The sequence below is a fragment of the Pseudonaja textilis genome, chromosome 2, assembly GCF_049901715.1.
Source record: "Pseudonaja textilis isolate UNSWEBS1 chromosome 2, rPseTex1.2, whole genome shotgun sequence".
Classification (NCBI taxonomy): Eukaryota; Metazoa; Chordata; class Lepidosauria; order Squamata; family Elapidae; genus Pseudonaja; species Pseudonaja textilis.
The window spans coordinates 139,855,175-139,871,461 of record NC_141991.1 but is presented as its reverse complement, the minus strand read 5'-3'; the positions used below and the strand labels follow the sequence as shown (position 1 = coordinate 139,871,461).

Below are 16,287 nucleotides of genomic sequence, written 5' to 3'. Positions count from 1 at the left end.
GCTGATGGAACTAAACCTGGAGTGCATTCAGGGGTCAGGAATCAAAGGGCTGTATCTGATCTTTGAATAATAAGCTAGGATAACATTCCTAGCAGGTGGAACAGGACAAAAATCTATAGTGTTTCATAGGGTGCCATTTTGTCCCTGTGCTGTTCAGTATTTACATAGAACCATTGAGGAAAATCATTCAGAATTCTGAAGGGAGAAACTTATGTTACCTGGTGACACTCTCCTTTTCTCTACCGTTCAACTCTAAGGAAGTAACTGGTAATCTAGAACATTGCTTTAATTCTAAAATGGACTGGAGCTGGAATGAAATCCTGATCAAAGGCAGAAGTGCTGCTAGCAAATACAACAGACGATCTGAAGACATCACTGGCAATGACATGGTTGATTATCCTGTTTACTGCAGACCTGCAAGGAGATTTGGGTGTGAGTTCAATTTGATTCTAAAATTGCCAGTATTATAAGAATGTTACACCTGCTTTCAAACGAAATAGTCATGCAAGAAGGAATCGTTGAGATGATAGGCTTAAAAGCCTATAAATTAGAGCAATTAAAATAAATCTTAAGTTCATAGCAGTATGGACGTGCGTTGCTTCCTTTTCCTCTAAAGGGCTTCCCATGAAATCAGATGGAAATAAAATCCATCATAGTTTGAATAACTAAAATTCCATTTTTATCTACCAATATTTGGTTCAGCCAAATATTTTTGATGCTACCAATTTTTTTTTAAAAAAAAGTTTAAAAATCAGTTTAAAAACCATTTGCCTGTTATCTCCTTGGCTTATTCACCAAATATTGCACTGAGCTGTGCTCCAACCACATGGTGAGAATAAGAATCATAGGTCACATCTAATGGGAGGTCATACTTGGGCACCGTGGCTGAAAAATGGGAGGCGTGCCCGTGAGCACTGCTCAGGCTAACAGATGGATAGTGGGCCATAAAACTGTATGATTTTTCTAGGTCTGGAGACCCATCTTGCTTTAAGGAAAAATTTCCACTGATGCTCAGAGGAGGTGTCAAGGGACCTTCATATGCTGGAGATGCACAGTCTTGGTGATGATTGCCAAAGGAAGTATCCACCAGAGTTTTGAAAGAAGGAGTCTTTAAATGTACAAGGTGTGTCTCCATGCTTCCGTAGGGTGGACTGGGCAATCCTGGAGACTGGTAAGAAAAACCATGACTGGACACAGTTGAATCAGAAACAGGGACTTTCTCTTCATGTTTCTCTAGGAACAGAGTTTGTGATCCTAACTGGAGACAACCAGCAACCAGATTGCTGGTTGGTTGGGACAAACCTTTGCATAGCATCTCCACAAAACCTTTGCCTTCTAGAGTCTGCCCACTTTCCAGAACCTCTGACAAAGCCCAAATATAGTTCCTGGCTAGCCTCAGTGTCTCAATTTTGGACAGTTTCTGTGTTTTAGAATAGCAAGGCATCACCTGCCTCAAGTTATCAAGAGCATCATTAAGTCCATGCATCCGTGTTCGTTCCCGAGCATTAGCTTTCACTCGACGGGCCCTGAATCGCTCCAGCCTTGCTTTGGTCATTTTCTTCTTCTTTGGCCCCCTTCTTTTGGGCTTCCCATTATCTTCTTCCTCTTCTTCCTCAACACTGTCATTCTCATCATTAATGCCAGAAAGTATCTCATAGGCGGCTTGCCGGCTGTCTTTGTCCTTTGTTTCATTTTGGGAACTCAGCGCTTCATTGATCCAAGATTGAGAAGAGATGAGTTCAGCCATCTCTTTGGGCTTGGGGTAGAGTTTGGCCATCTCTTTACCCTGAAAAAATAACCATACGATCATATTAATTTGGTGAGACTAACTTCTTAAATCTTAAAGAAATAAAACAGAAAGTATCAATATTATTCTTTCTTATAACACATTTAGTGTATTATATAATTTATCTTTGACCTAAGCAGGGTTTTATTTTGAAGACAAGTCATTTCTTCAAAATTACAACTCATAGAATAATGGGTCCAGCCATAACCCGAGGCCTGCATAACTTAACAATACACAATTCTAATGTAGCCCACCAGCTACATGGGGTTGCTTAAAATGCAATGCCTCGTTGCTCTTCTTTTGCATTTTCTAGCAGCAATAGTTGCAGAATGATGACTATAATCTGGTGTGCTACTACAGACAATAAGGGTGGCAACTTTGACAAAAATATGCCAGAACTTTGCCTATGCAAAAGGTGTGTGTGTGTGTGTGTGTGTGTGCATGTGTGTGTAACAGTTTTAGATCCTGGGGAACAAGATAACATTCAGAAGTGATTCAGGCAAATGCCTCCCTAATTCATGGGAGAGTAGAAGAAGGAGAGGAAGTATAGTACAATCAGAATTGTAAGATCTTGTTATTATATCCAATCTCCATAAAGTGTAGTTCTGGGTCTTCCTATGGAGTTATTTTTCTGGCCTGGCCTTCCTAATAGGGCTGACAGGCACTATGCCACAGTGGTGCAGTGGTTAGAGTACAGTACTGCAGGCTACTTCTGCTGACTGCCAGCTGCCAGCAGTTTGGCAGTTCAAATCTTACCAGGCTCAAGGTAGACTCAGCCTTCCATCCTTCCGAGCTGGATAAAATGAGGATCCAGATTGTTGGGGGCAATAGGCTAACTCTATAAACCACTTAGAGATGGCTGTAAAGCACTGTGAAGTGGTATATAAGTCTAAGTGCTATTGCTATTTCTTTAGACCTCAGAACTTAGAGAACTGTCTGCTACTAAGCCAAATCATTGGTCTATCTATCACTGTATTTTTACCAATGTCTGACAATATGTTCCTGGAACTGAGGCAACTGTTTTCCCTTCCCAATTTTTGTTTGAGGGATTGGATCTGCAACTTTATGCATGTGGGACATATTTTCTTTCATGAGAAATCCTAAAGTTGAAATTCTCATTACTTGCCTATAATCTGGTCTTCATTCCTACAAAGGGAAGGTCCACAGCCAAGCTACAATTATTCAACTATGCTTAAAATAAAAGCAGAAATAATTGGACAGGGAAGCTGGCAGATCCTATGTAGGATTTCTAAGGGTTTCACACAAGTTCAATAAATGGAATAGCAAGGTGGAGTACAAAAACATTGATAACTAAATCATAATGAAACACCATCTGAAATAAAAAAATAAATCTTTCTGGGAAAAGAAAGTGTCTGCTTTTAGACAAATATATATAAACATTGTGAGAGAGTTCTAGGAAAATCTAACAAAAAAGATTGCCATGTTTCAGCTAAAATTAGACATGAGTAGGGTGATTAAAGCCACTTGAACAAATTAATTGGTATTTATGTGAATTTCACAATGTTCAGGGAACAGAGTATTGCTTGACTAGCAGTCAGTATGACACAGTTAGATAATTAAAAGTGGGTCTAAAATGTCATCTTTTGGTTTGCTATAAACATTCAGATGTTTGCAGTTTTATCAACAAATTGGTTCTTCAGCAAAATTCAGTCACACAGTGTTTTTAAGTGTCTGGTTAACAGCAGTGCCCTTTTCCACGATACCCCATTACAGTTTCCTCCATCCCTGGTTTTCTGCCTCCCCCTAATCTTGACTAAATCTTCCATGCCTTCTGACATATTTAGTTCCCCTTTAGTTTTGCTTTCTACTGTTATTTTTTCTTTTTAGCTTCTGTCAATCGTGGGGTTCTCTTAAGCTTACTGATCCCTTTCTCTTATGTGTGCATAGCACCTCTTGGCTACCTAAACATTTATATCTAGAAGAAAAGGAGTTACAACTATTTAGTATATTGTGTGAAAGATTTGGAACTGGAGAGAACTGGACATTTTAGGAAACGCTTCACTTCCGTTTTTCTGTTTGAAGACCTGCTTTTAAAACCTATAAATGGGCAGCTTCTAAGTTTCAAACTAGAATCACATTTCAGTCTCTATGGAGATGAAAGAAATGGCTGGAAAGGCTGATGTGGCCCCATGATTTGATGCAAGTTCCTTGAAAACCTGAGCGTTTTTCCAGGTAACCTCATTTACCTTTGATGAATAATGATTGCCACAGTAACTCTGAGGGGGTGGAGGGAAGGAAGCTGCAGCCCAGGTTGCATGATAATCAACTTCTTGTCAGCTTGATGTACTCATTTAATAAAGCTTAAGGTATAAGCAGCTTTGTTGAAAATGTGCCACCCAACTAATCAGCCGATTGGTCGTCGCAACATCCAATGTAGCAAATCCCACTTTTAATATGCCTGATGGGACTTGTAATATAGATTAGAGAAAGAATTAATATGCAACTGGCACCAAGCGGATCCCAATTATGCATTAGTTAAACATCCTGAAAGAAGGCAATGATAAACCACTTCTGTACTGTTGCCAAGAAAACTCCATGGATGCAGTTAACTGACCTCGACTGCGTCTTTACCTTATGAAGCAATCAGAATGTAATAATTTGGCTTTACCTTAAAATGCATGGGGTACCAGACACCCTGACTCTATGCAATCTGTGGCAGGATTGTCTATTTTCTCAGAGTGAGTGGGAGGATTATTGGAAAGGAAAAAAAAACCAAACCAGATACAGATCACTGGATGACTGTGGACTGTTTAAGCCAACTCACTTGGTTTTCACTGAGGATCAAATGGGATAAAAGGTTCATTCATCTAGATTTCCTAGAAGAAATAATAGATAAAAGTACTAACTTTGACTACTGTCTTACCTGCTTTAATTAAAGCAGTGTCCTTGGATCAGGCTAAGGAGTTGTTTATTTAGATTAGGCAGATTTTACAAAGGTATGGGATAACCGTGTCCTTCTGCAGTAGGTCTGAAGACTGTATCATCTAGCAATCCAATTACCCAATAAATCTCTTGTGCTTTTCTGTCTTTCTGCATTTACTAGGATGACTGGACATAATTGATATGCTAGGGATGTCTGCTGTTATGCTTGGGTGGGGGAGTCCCCAATTATACAACTCTGGTGAATTTGCAGAGCAAGGCAACTCGGCCAAAACTTGGTACCAAACTTGGTACCAAAGTTTATATTCACCTCCAGAAACTTGAACCGGGGCCTATAAAGCACTATCCCAAACATATCAGACCATGTGGTACAATGATGATGTTGATCTGGAACTAATAAATCTAGTTTCAACTCTTCCTTCACCCAGAGAGACTTTGGCTAAGTTACTCTCTCTCAGTCCAATGGATTTCACACATTTGTTGAGATCAGAAGATGAGAGACACTCCTGTAAACTGTCTCAAACTCCTGGAGGAAAGATAGGTGAAAATTCTAGCTAACTAAATTGCCAAATGTGTGACATCTTGTATCTGAAAGATTATGAAAAAGAAAAAGAATTCTGGAAAGATTGTCCTACCATAACTGTGATATTTATCTTGCACTAGGCCTGAATGAAGCAAGATCATACACTGCCTCATTAAAAAGGTTTGGATGGTGCAAGTTATCTGAGGTAACTTGATATCACTTTGGGAACTTGGTGCAATCCCATCATTTCCACATAATGAACTAATTCTGCTTTGACTAAAGATTTTCATTACATCTGAGGTATAGGACATAATTCAAATTCATTATGAGAATTATGATTGAGCAGAATTTCAGCTTTCTTGGATTTGACTATTGCTGCAACAGTGACTGCAATCTATGCTAACATGATTTTCTTGGTTATGTACCATAAAAAAATGACATTATTAAGCAAGAAAAACATCTGGTTAGAACCCGATGCCCCACAGGTGTGTGTGCCAATTAGAGCTCCTGAATTCTCAGATATTATTCAGCACATCTGGAGAAGGCCACATAGAGAAGGCTGAAGGAAAAAGCCATTGTTCTCTACCATCACTACAAGCTAAGGAACATCCCCAGATTGACATTTTGCTGGAAAAAGCAACAGCTGAAAATGCAAAATAAGCACCTCTAAGATAGATTTCCTTTTCTGTCCCAAACCTCTCAATACGTTCCCTCCTCTGCCAGCCTTGTGGTGTTGGTAGTGAAGATATGGAACCCAGAATGCATATTGGCCACAAATCCCTGATCTGTGAGCTCAGTGGCCAAAATGCCCCTGTGAGTGTTTTCTGCATGTATAAATGACTTTTAACACACAACTTTTGTTTGGCAAATTTGTATCATATTTAGCAAGTCTGATGATACCATGCAATCACATTTGATAGCACTAGCTGGCTTGCTAACTTTAGCATCTTAAGTAGTTTTTAAGGGGAATACATTGATAATGCTGAACAACTAGTAGGAACCATAGGAGATTTGTGATTAGTTCAATCCTAATCTCCTTTGTAAACCCTTTCTATAAATTTCATTTCTCTCCCTTACCTTACTTGAAATTTCAGCAGATAGCTTCTTTGAATAGGAGGTTTTGGCTGTAATTTTGGTTCAGATTTTCTAAGGGCCCACAGGTACCCACCCATTCCTATTCTTATTTTAATGCTTTTAAATCTAGAAAGGCATCACCTTCTAGATTACAAAGCATAACCTTAGCATACTTTGGAACTGAACTAAATGCTGAGTAAAGGAAGACATCTGTGAAAGGACTAATGGGGTCTTCTGAAATTACCAAATCATGCATACTTAAAACTATCAAGATAATTCTTTGTTCTTCACTGCCATTCTTTCAAGCATTTTTTTTAATTCAACATGTTTAAAGGTTTTATTAAGTTTATCTTCAATCTATCCTTAAGTAGCTCATGGCAGGATATACATGATTCCCTCCAGGGGTGGGATTCAAATTTCTTAACAGCCGGTTCTGTGGGTGTGGCCTAATTTGTGGGTGTGGCTTGGTGGTCATGTGACTGGCTGGGCGTGGCTTGTATGTAAATATTGTAAATATATATGTAAAGATTGATTTTTTTTATTTTTTTATTTAAAAAAAAGAGCAATAAAATCAGGCAAAGCAGGTAGGCAGATTGAGCTGCTTGCAGAATCACAGCTTCACTCCCAGATCTATCTTTCTGCAATGTGCTGCCTGAGTCTGCACTGAAAAACAGAAGTTTCAATCCTAAGGAAGGTTCAGCTCTGCTCTCAGGCCACTTCTCCCTTCCCCAACCGCCTGAATACCACCCCGACTGGGCCTCAGGAAGGCCTCCTGGGCAGGGCGGGTGGGGAGGGGAGGAGCCAGCCAGTGGTGTGATTTGCCGGTTCTCCAAACTGCAGAATCGTAACAACCGGTTCTATAGAACTGGTCCAAACTAGTAGAATCCCACCCCTGATTCCCTCCTCCAATTCTGTCCCCATAATAATTCTATCTGATATTGGTTGGCCCCAAATCATTCAATAAACCCATGATCGTGTGAATGTGAACCTGGATCTCCCTGGTCTTGGTCTAATAATTTATTGATTATATTTAATCGGGTCCCATGCTTAGACAGGCATGATTAACTAGAACTTCCCTTGAGTAGAAGAGATTATCCTTATTTCATTTTGATACCTTCCTAATACCTTAGGAATATTTATCACAATTAATTATATGATCTCTGATTGACTGGGATCACCTGAGGAAGAATTTTAAAAGTGACAAAATGACATGGAGTAGAATATTGATTTAACTGAATAGCGTAACAATAAATATGTAACTGCAACTGGGATAAAACTATAAATAAATAGCAAAATCCAGCATCAGCATAAACATTTCATAGACCCTGCAATATATTCTGACCTCCATGACCTGTGCCCTCAACACCTTATAAAAAGTCAACTGAGTTTTGTATAGCTTCTCCCTTCTTTTCACTCTCTTAATTCTATTTTATTTCTTTCATCTCAATTTAAATCATTATGCTTGTATCTTTTGTCTGTTCTATTTCAATTATCTATTATCTTTTCTCATTAACACAAAATTTCTCCTGTAATCACTGATTGAAGTATGACGCCTTTATATCTTTCCCCTAAATTTAACACTTAAAATAATATATAGTTTTCATTCTGATTCTGCTTAGTACATTCTAAAGCTACGTACTATATTTTAAAATAGGAAAATAATAATAATATAATTAAAACAATAATCCATAGCAAATTAAACTCTATCATTAAGTCTTAAGCATTTTACACATTCCTTTTAATATTTTATCCCATTTTATAATCATATAATGTTCCAGTTTTCTAACATTATTTCAAATACAAATACAACAATGCAGTCTTATGTACTTTTGCAGAATCTCTTTTTTAATTATATTTTTACCCATTATCTCTGAATAAATCCTGTTTCTTTACAGCTTGTTTCAAACCTTTGTAACTTCTTTTCCCTTTTTCCCTTCCTTTCTTCTCCAATCTAGCCTTTTTACCCCGCACCCCTGTCTCTTGATCTCCACCCTCTTAATCTCTGCTCTCTTCTGTATTCCTCTTTTCTGTTGCTTTCTGACATTGTATCGATTTTTCACCTTATTTTTCCCATGGTATATAAAGTGAGCATGAATTTTATTTATGTCTGTAGAAAAAGATGTAACCCAGGACTAAGCCGCTTTCCAAAAAGAAGTTTTATGTTTTCATGTTTTGTGTTTTGTTTGTGTATTGAAAATTAATAAAAAATTTATTTAAAAAAAAGTCAACTGAGTTTTGATTAGTTTGATCCCCAACAGGATCACGTGCAAGGAGCAGGCACCACAATCAAACAGGATCTCTTCCTGATTCCATCAGGTGACATTCTCTAATGGAAGAACCTGAGTAGCATGATGTGATGGCATTGATAGATATAGAGATGACATTGGATGTGGATGTGATGGCATTGATTGATAGATACAGTCAGGATGAAGTGGGGTTGCTCAAATAACCTGGCCTGATACCATGAAGGGCTTTTTATATACTGTAACTACCAGCATTGTGGTTTGAACCCAGAAACAAACAAACAATCAATGCAGCTCACAGAACAGAGATTGTACATTGATCAAGGAAGCACTTGCACAGCTGCATTTGAAACCAGCTGCACTTCAAGGGCTGCCCCTTGTAAACACACTGCAGTATTCCATTCAGGAGGCCCTGAAACTTCGAATCACTCAATTTTGCTGGGTTGAAGTCTGTTGTTCTCCCCATTAATTCCCTGCCCAATACAGCCTTCAGATAAGGAGATAGCCCCTTTATAGAATCACTTGGGCAACTAGGAGTGGAGATTAAAGCTAGGTATTCTTAATGTATTGATGATATCTCAACCCATCCTGTTGAATGATTTCCCCCAGTGGAATGATATAGATCAGTGTGACCCTCCCAACCTTTTGGGCACCAGGGACTGGTTCCTTGGAGAGAGATTTTATCATGGACCGGGGGGCATGGTTTTGCACGCAGCCTGCAGCCTGCAGATGAGGTTTTGTTTAATTGCATGGGCAGGTTGCTGTCATGCTGCAGATTGATGCTGGCCCACAGAGTGTGGGTTGTGATGTTAAGCAGGAGTGAAGAGAATGCTGAACCTTGTGGAATCCTGAAATGCAGGTACTGTGATGTAGATCTATTCTCGATCAACATTTACTAGAACTGGCAAGGAAAGGAGGAAGGGAGGAAGGAAGGGAGGGAGGAAGGAAGGAAGGAAGGAAGGAAGGAAGGAAGGAAGGAAGGAAGGAAGGGAGGGAGGGAGGGAGGGAGGGAGGGAGGAAAGGAGGGAGGAAGGGAAGAAGGAAGAGATGAAGGAAGAGAGGAAGGAAGGGAGGAGGGAAGGAAACTAAGTTCACACTAAGCTGTTTGTTCATAGCCTCCAAACATGATCCAGCAGGATACCCTGATACTGAGAGCCACTGAGAGGTCAAGAATGACAAGGATCCCCCTCTTAGGGATGAATTCACCACTACCAGAGTTAGCCACACATCACCTTCTGGGAGGCTTTAGTCAACCAAGAGAAATATGAACCTAACATACAGGTAGCCAAACTAGTAATCCCAAGAACCTAATGTCCACTTCATCAGGACCAACAAATTCCGCTGCGTGTATCAAACCAGAATGAGCCTCAGCCATCACTATAGGATCTGCCTCAAAGCTAGAGCCTGACGTGAAGCAAATCTGAGCAGCTTCATTTGACAGATGCTTAGCATATTCCTCACAACGACCTTGCAAGTAAACTTCCAAGCAGCTCTTTCTAGAAGGGCCTGGGTTACCTTGAGAAACTAAATGGCTATCCTTGGACACAATGACACCAGAGAAATACGGATGTTCTGCTGTCCTTACCACCACCAGGTAAGTCTTAATAGCAGTTCTAACTGATTGTTTAGTTAGGTTCACTCCTCATTGCTTCCAGCAGTACCGTAGCCATTTCCTCGCCGCATTTCATCTCCCATTTCTGTAAACTAAGGAGAGTTTCAGAATTCATAAGTGGAAAGAGACCACATGGTGTGATTTGATCAAAGACCCTGCTAGACCCTTATTCTGGGCAGCACGTCAGGCCATGCAGCAGACCTTCAGAAAAAAACCCAGGCTCCCTCTTGAACCTGCTAGGGTCCATTAGGTCCCTGGAGAAGACCAATCAAACAGAACCACCTTCCCCACAATGTGGGGTGGGGGGCAGTGCCAGAGACCTTTAGCACTACTAGAGAGTGAATCAAACCTGACAGGAGGCAAAGGGAGCTTTTTCCAACTCCAGATTGTGTTGACGCTGCTCTGAGAAGAAAACCACATCAGTCAATGTCTGACCTGGGTTAGGCCCAGGAAGTCCTGAACTGCTTGAAATCCTGACCCAGGGGAGGTAGTTTGAAGTTCTTAGGTTCATTAGCTTTGGGAATATTACTGTCAACTCGTGGCATGGATTCCAGGAGTTCGCAGGAGGTTGCTATGCAGCAGGGAGACTGGTACAATACCAACAATCTCAGCTTATACCAATTGAACAAGTAGCAGTGGGTTGTTAGCAGATATAAAGAGTCACACAATATAATCCAAATATAGGATTAAGGTACCTAAGGAACAGGGGTCTTTTCTTACAAATATGATGAAAATGAAGCCATGTTATTAACACGAAAAGCTACCTTTCATAGAATTTGCCCTTCCTTGCTTTGAATCAATGAGCAAATGAATACAGTGAAGCAAAATGAAATCTTAAAACCTAAGTAGTAAAAAGACAAGTTTAAAAAACAGTCTGTCTGCTGGGGCTCAGCAAAAAGCAATTGGGTAAAACATTTGTATATACACAGAGAGAGAGGGGGAGGGAGGGAGGAGGGGGGAGAGGGAAAGAGAGGGAGGGAGGGCGGGGGGAGAAAGAGAGAAAACAACTAATGAAAACCAACACAATAGTTTTTGTAATATTTTATTCTGTACCTCAATATCAGCAAGGGGCAAAGTCACCTACTAAAACTCAACAAATTAACCCAATCTATCCAGAGTGATTTTAGAATATTTTGTCTGTTACTTGGGAGAGTAGCCCCATCCTTAGGCTATGTCATACAATCTGATTTTCAAAAGTCCGTTTCTAGAATCACTTGACACGTGAGCAAATAAATATAAGCTCTGCAGGTACTTAACTCCCTTTTCAGGAATCTTAATTGGGCAGAAGATTCTTAGGCACAATATAGCTAGATTGGAATCTTTATTGCAGACAAGAATCTTTCATATATAGGATGATAACTTTCATATATACAAGACAAGAAGCTTTCATATATAGGATACAAGACAAATAAATCAAACTTTTAATGTAGATGTTATTCACTAGAGCTTAACTCTTTTTCCTCTTACCTTTTAGAGTTAAAGATATTTGGCCATTTTCTTATTAGTCCTGGGAGGCAGCTGAACAATGTTGACATACAGTTTATCTCTAGTGTTGGTTGCTGCTTATGAAGAGCATGTTTTAAGAACACAAGCTCTAATTCAAGAGAAGGAATTTAAACTCCAAACAGAAAGCTACCATATCAAACACAGCTGCATCAAATCCTCATACTCCCTGATTGATTATAATTCATCAAAGTTCTGTCCAAGAGTCATGCCCAACTCTATTTGCAAAAACTAGAGAAGGAAATTAAGAACTTTTGAATGGAAAGCATGTGCCCTTTTCCACTAAACTGGGTCATATCGCTTTACTACTGTATAAGAATACATTGATTTTAATTCATTGTTATGGAAAACCATCAACCTGAATGTTTTGCTTAACACTTGCTAACTTAATTACATTTGCAAATAAGCAGCAAGCTTTTCTCATTCTCTTCTTTCCCTATTCCAAGTTATGAATTTGTTGGATTGTAATGTGGTTTGGGATATCATTAGCACTATGAAGCGGTATACAAGTCTAAGTGCTATTGCTATTAACTCACATAAACGAATTCTGTTTATGGTTGAATTTTAAAATCCAAACCTTCTCTAAATGCAGTCTGAAAAATGAAAAAAACAAAACAAAAACAAGTCATGCTAGGTTTTAATTTGGTGCCAATTTCATTCCATATAAATCAAAGTACATAATTATGCTGCTGCTTTCTCTCCTTCTCTCTTTCTTATACACATCCATACCAGTCCTACTTTCAAAAGATATATTACCAAACCATATCCAAATACCTCTATCCTATCTTAGTTTTCCAAGACTCTATGAATATTATTTAAGGATATCTGCATCTGAAACTAGGATTTTTTTTCTTTACGCTTTCATGCCAGCCTTGTTAATGCAACTGTTTGAAGGAGAGAGATCTTTACAGTCAAAGCAATCCTTTCTCTCAGCTTCCAATTCCACTCTCTTCCTAGTGCCATGAGGTTGAAGGGTTGGGGAATATCTGATTAATATTCCTAGGGAATTGCAAGCTGTCTGTCAGTTCAATTGGGGAAGTCTGGGGAAAGCAGAGCCAGATGGGGCTTGGCCAAAGGGCACGGAGAAAGGCATCATGTTTCCTTATTTGAAATAGCTGTGGGCATCTATACTTTGAATTTTGCCCAGATCTCTTGTGTTTGCTTTTCACTGAAGCTGAGCGAGGACCATCATTCTTCCCTTCTTTTCATGTTTTTATTACAACCAATCTGTCTCTCAATCCTACTAGTTTCTGAATAAGTGGGGCACTTTTTAAATGAGAGAACAAATGGCAAAGATGTTATGTGGTAACTTTGCATAGCTTTGCACATAAGTTATGTGGTAACTTATCAAAAGGCCAATGCATCCTGAAACTATGAAATTACTGTTGCTAGCAGAGCAAGTATTTTTGCAATGGTCCAGGCCATATGCACTATAACGATTAGGACAGTTCCCCTCCAATAAAAGGCAGAAAGTAATGACATTTACTTTGAAGGAGGAGGAATATAGGAAATTACCAGGAAATCTCTACAGTTGAATGAATAAGGCAATAGCAAGTTACTTCTGTAATAGCGTCAAGCAAACTCTACATATATAGCCATGAAGTTGTCAAGAGTTGTTCTAATCTCAGTAAAAATCAGTCTAAGCCACTCCTTTTCATGATTTCCAAGAATATTACATTCAGCAAGAACACTCACTCCGAAATTGAAAACAATCCTAGTGAAACACAAGCATGCCCTTTATTATGGCGTCCCCCCAATGCTGATCACCTATCAAAACTAGAAGGGTCGGAACTCACAGAAAACTTAATGGAACACCAAAGAAATTTTCCCCAAACCTGAGTAAAGGAATGGATGAAATTCCCTTACCTCTGGGACATACTTACTCTTCTATGCTGTTTCTCATATGAATGCTCCTATAATTCATGTGCATGAACCTTAAAGCGCTGGATTTTTTTTTCTCACACAAATGTTGCTGTTGCAAATTTTGTGGGAGCTGAGATCTCTTTTTTAAGCCATCATTAACCAACAATTTCAACTTCCTAGATTATTCACTACCCCTCCTCAGTTAAACAACAACATAAAAACCACCATCACTTGATTAGTCCAGCCACATATTAAAATCAAGAATTGTCCAACAGACCTCTCTGAGATGAATTTTAAAAAGCTTTCCTCATTCTGGAAGTTGTAGTTCCAACATATTTAAATATTTTTTTAATTGGAAAAGACTAAAATAGAATAACATGTATGGATCCATAACAGAGAAACCTAAACTCTTTGTCCAGATAAATTGAGTACTTTAAAGTTAACATATAAAAAAGTAACAGTAAGAATCTCTGTTATGCATCCATACATGCTCATTCAAATCAAGAAATTATTTTCAGTATCTACTCTTCTTTAGACAACATCATTCTATAGGTTTAAGGGCAGTGTTTTTGTGTGCATGTAAACAATGTGCACTAATTGATTTTAATTATAACCATTGCTGTCTGGGATAAAGTTCAAATATAATCTATTCTCTAACTCACTGAATAATGCAGATTAATTAAAAGTTAATTAACATTTAGCTCACTTTTGTATTCACGGACAAGATTGCTTATGGGAATGCATTAAAGCCTTAATTACAGACTATTTCAGAGGGTAAAAGGGACACTATTAAAAGGAATTTATGCAGGCAGCAGTTTAAAACTTAGTTTAACCTACAGCCCTGGTCTGGTCAGCTGGTAGAGGAGACTTTTTGCAATGCCTTCTAGCTGATCTCTGATGGGGGACAGTTTCATCTTTCCACCAACTTACCGTAGGGAAATCTTGATCGCGCCCCACTCACTCCGTTCTTGAGGAAGAAGCCAGCGATGGACCTTTGACTGTTTCAGTTGTCTTCAAACATTCTTCCTCTGCGGCCCGACCTTTCAGCACCAGAGGCTGTGGCCAGCTCCTTCCCCTCTCGGTGTTAGAAGTAGCCGTTCCTCGCAAACTCCAGTTTGTCTCTAGTCCCTTTTCGATTTCTCCGGTTGTTCCTTTCACTGGGCTGGAGGGGTGGGGGGGACGGGGACGACAGTTTCGACCCTTCAGTTCAGCCCTGCCTTGGAGTTAGACACCCGGCATTCACTTTCTAATGACTTTTCAGAACCACAAGTCCTCGGAGCAGCTCCTTCCTGTTTCTGGCGAACTCCTCCTTGGGATCCTGGGCACTTTTGAAAGCTTTTTAGTGGTGGCGGTTTCTGCTTGGCTGAGCCGGCTCGAGAGCTCCTCCCCTTTGGGGACAGAAGGAAGAAGACCCAGCCGGAACAACAACGCCCCAGCGCGAGGGATTTAAAACAAACAAACAAACAAACAACCTTCGGCGTTTTCACTAATTTCTGGGTTTACAAAGCAGTTTGAGTTTCAAATTTCCCAAACCCTGGAGCGTTTGATCTCAGATTAGGGGAATGGTGGGAGAGAGTAAAGAGAGAAATGACATCTGCGCTTGTACAGAAACTGTTGTGACCATCTCCTAGAGAAGCATTGGAACAACGTGTTTGCTCATCCCTATCAAAATAAGTTTTGATGGCCACAAGGCATCAATTCAAACACCCCACCCCCTCCCACAAAACTATTGTGGCAATTTTTTTTAATTTTTTAATTATTTTTTTTTTAAAAATCAACGAAGTGCTTTTTGAAAACCAGATCCCTGTGAAATGAGTTGCAAAAGAGAGGAGGCACTGATAGGACGCTTCTTTGAAGCTCTCTGGGAGTGAGTGAAAAGTGTTTGCGTTGTGAAAAGGACCGGCTCTGGCATTCTTTCATGCAAATAAGACCAAGGCTTGGTACTGACAGTCATCAGTTTGGAGAAGCCAGACAAGAAGATCCTGGTGAAGTTATTTATATTCTGCTGAGACAACTTCAAAAGTATTTTATCCAGAGAGCCCTGTGATGGATTTTGGAAAAAGGAACAAGTCAGTCTGATTACTGTTCTTTGTTGGTGGTAAAAGAAGGGGCTGTGCCATCTCATTGACTGCGTGGTCACTACTTTTCTCTCTATTGTAGTACTGTTCTTAAAGCCAATATTTCCAGCCAGTTCATTCCTCAGCTGTCATGGGCTCCACAAATTTCAGACTCTCCCCTATTTCATTTCTGCTGCCTATGGATTAGGACCCTTCACCCTCACACCAGCGTAGTAGACAAACACTTAAAATAGGGTGCCAATTCTGTGTCAACTTCCTACCGTGCTGCTGGAATGACACACATGACAGATTGTAGGCATGTATGCATATACACAAACACACACATATTCATCTATCTTTGGGTTTACTTCCTGGGTTGAATTAAATTTGTGCACTCCAGCATAGAGGTCAGATGCACTTATTAAAGTTTAAAAATGACAGCTTCAGGTTCAGTTTGGGGCAGTTATAGTATATCAAATGACTGTGACCAGGGCTGAAAAACCCATGCCCTTCCATATATTACTGAACTGCATTTCCCCCCATCCCTCACAATCAGTATCTTGACTGGGGCCATTGACATTGTTATTATTAATTCAATAACATCAGTAGGGCCACTGGTTTAGCAACTTAAAATGAAGTCACAAACTCACAACATTCTTGGCCAGAAATTTATTTCACATTCGCCATGGTTTACATTCTTAAAATGACAACCAGAAGGAAAGGAA

The 16,287-nt window shown here is 39.5% G+C and overlaps 1 protein-coding gene across 1 annotated transcript; it reads right to left on the bottom strand.

The window, feature by feature from the left end:
• Positions 1-676: 676 nt before the first annotated feature.
• NEUROD4 (neuronal differentiation 4) lies at positions 677-14,817 on the bottom strand. The gene is made up of 2 exons (XM_026713792.2): positions 14,436-14,817; positions 677-1,786 (listed from the first exon to the last, which is right to left on the bottom strand). Exon 2 carries the CDS (start codon positions 1,775-1,777, stop codon positions 788-790), a length of 990 nt encoding a protein of 329 aa, XP_026569577.1. The 5' UTR covers positions 1,778-1,786; positions 14,436-14,817; the 3' UTR covers positions 677-787.
• Positions 14,818-16,287: the final 1,470 nt, after the last annotated feature.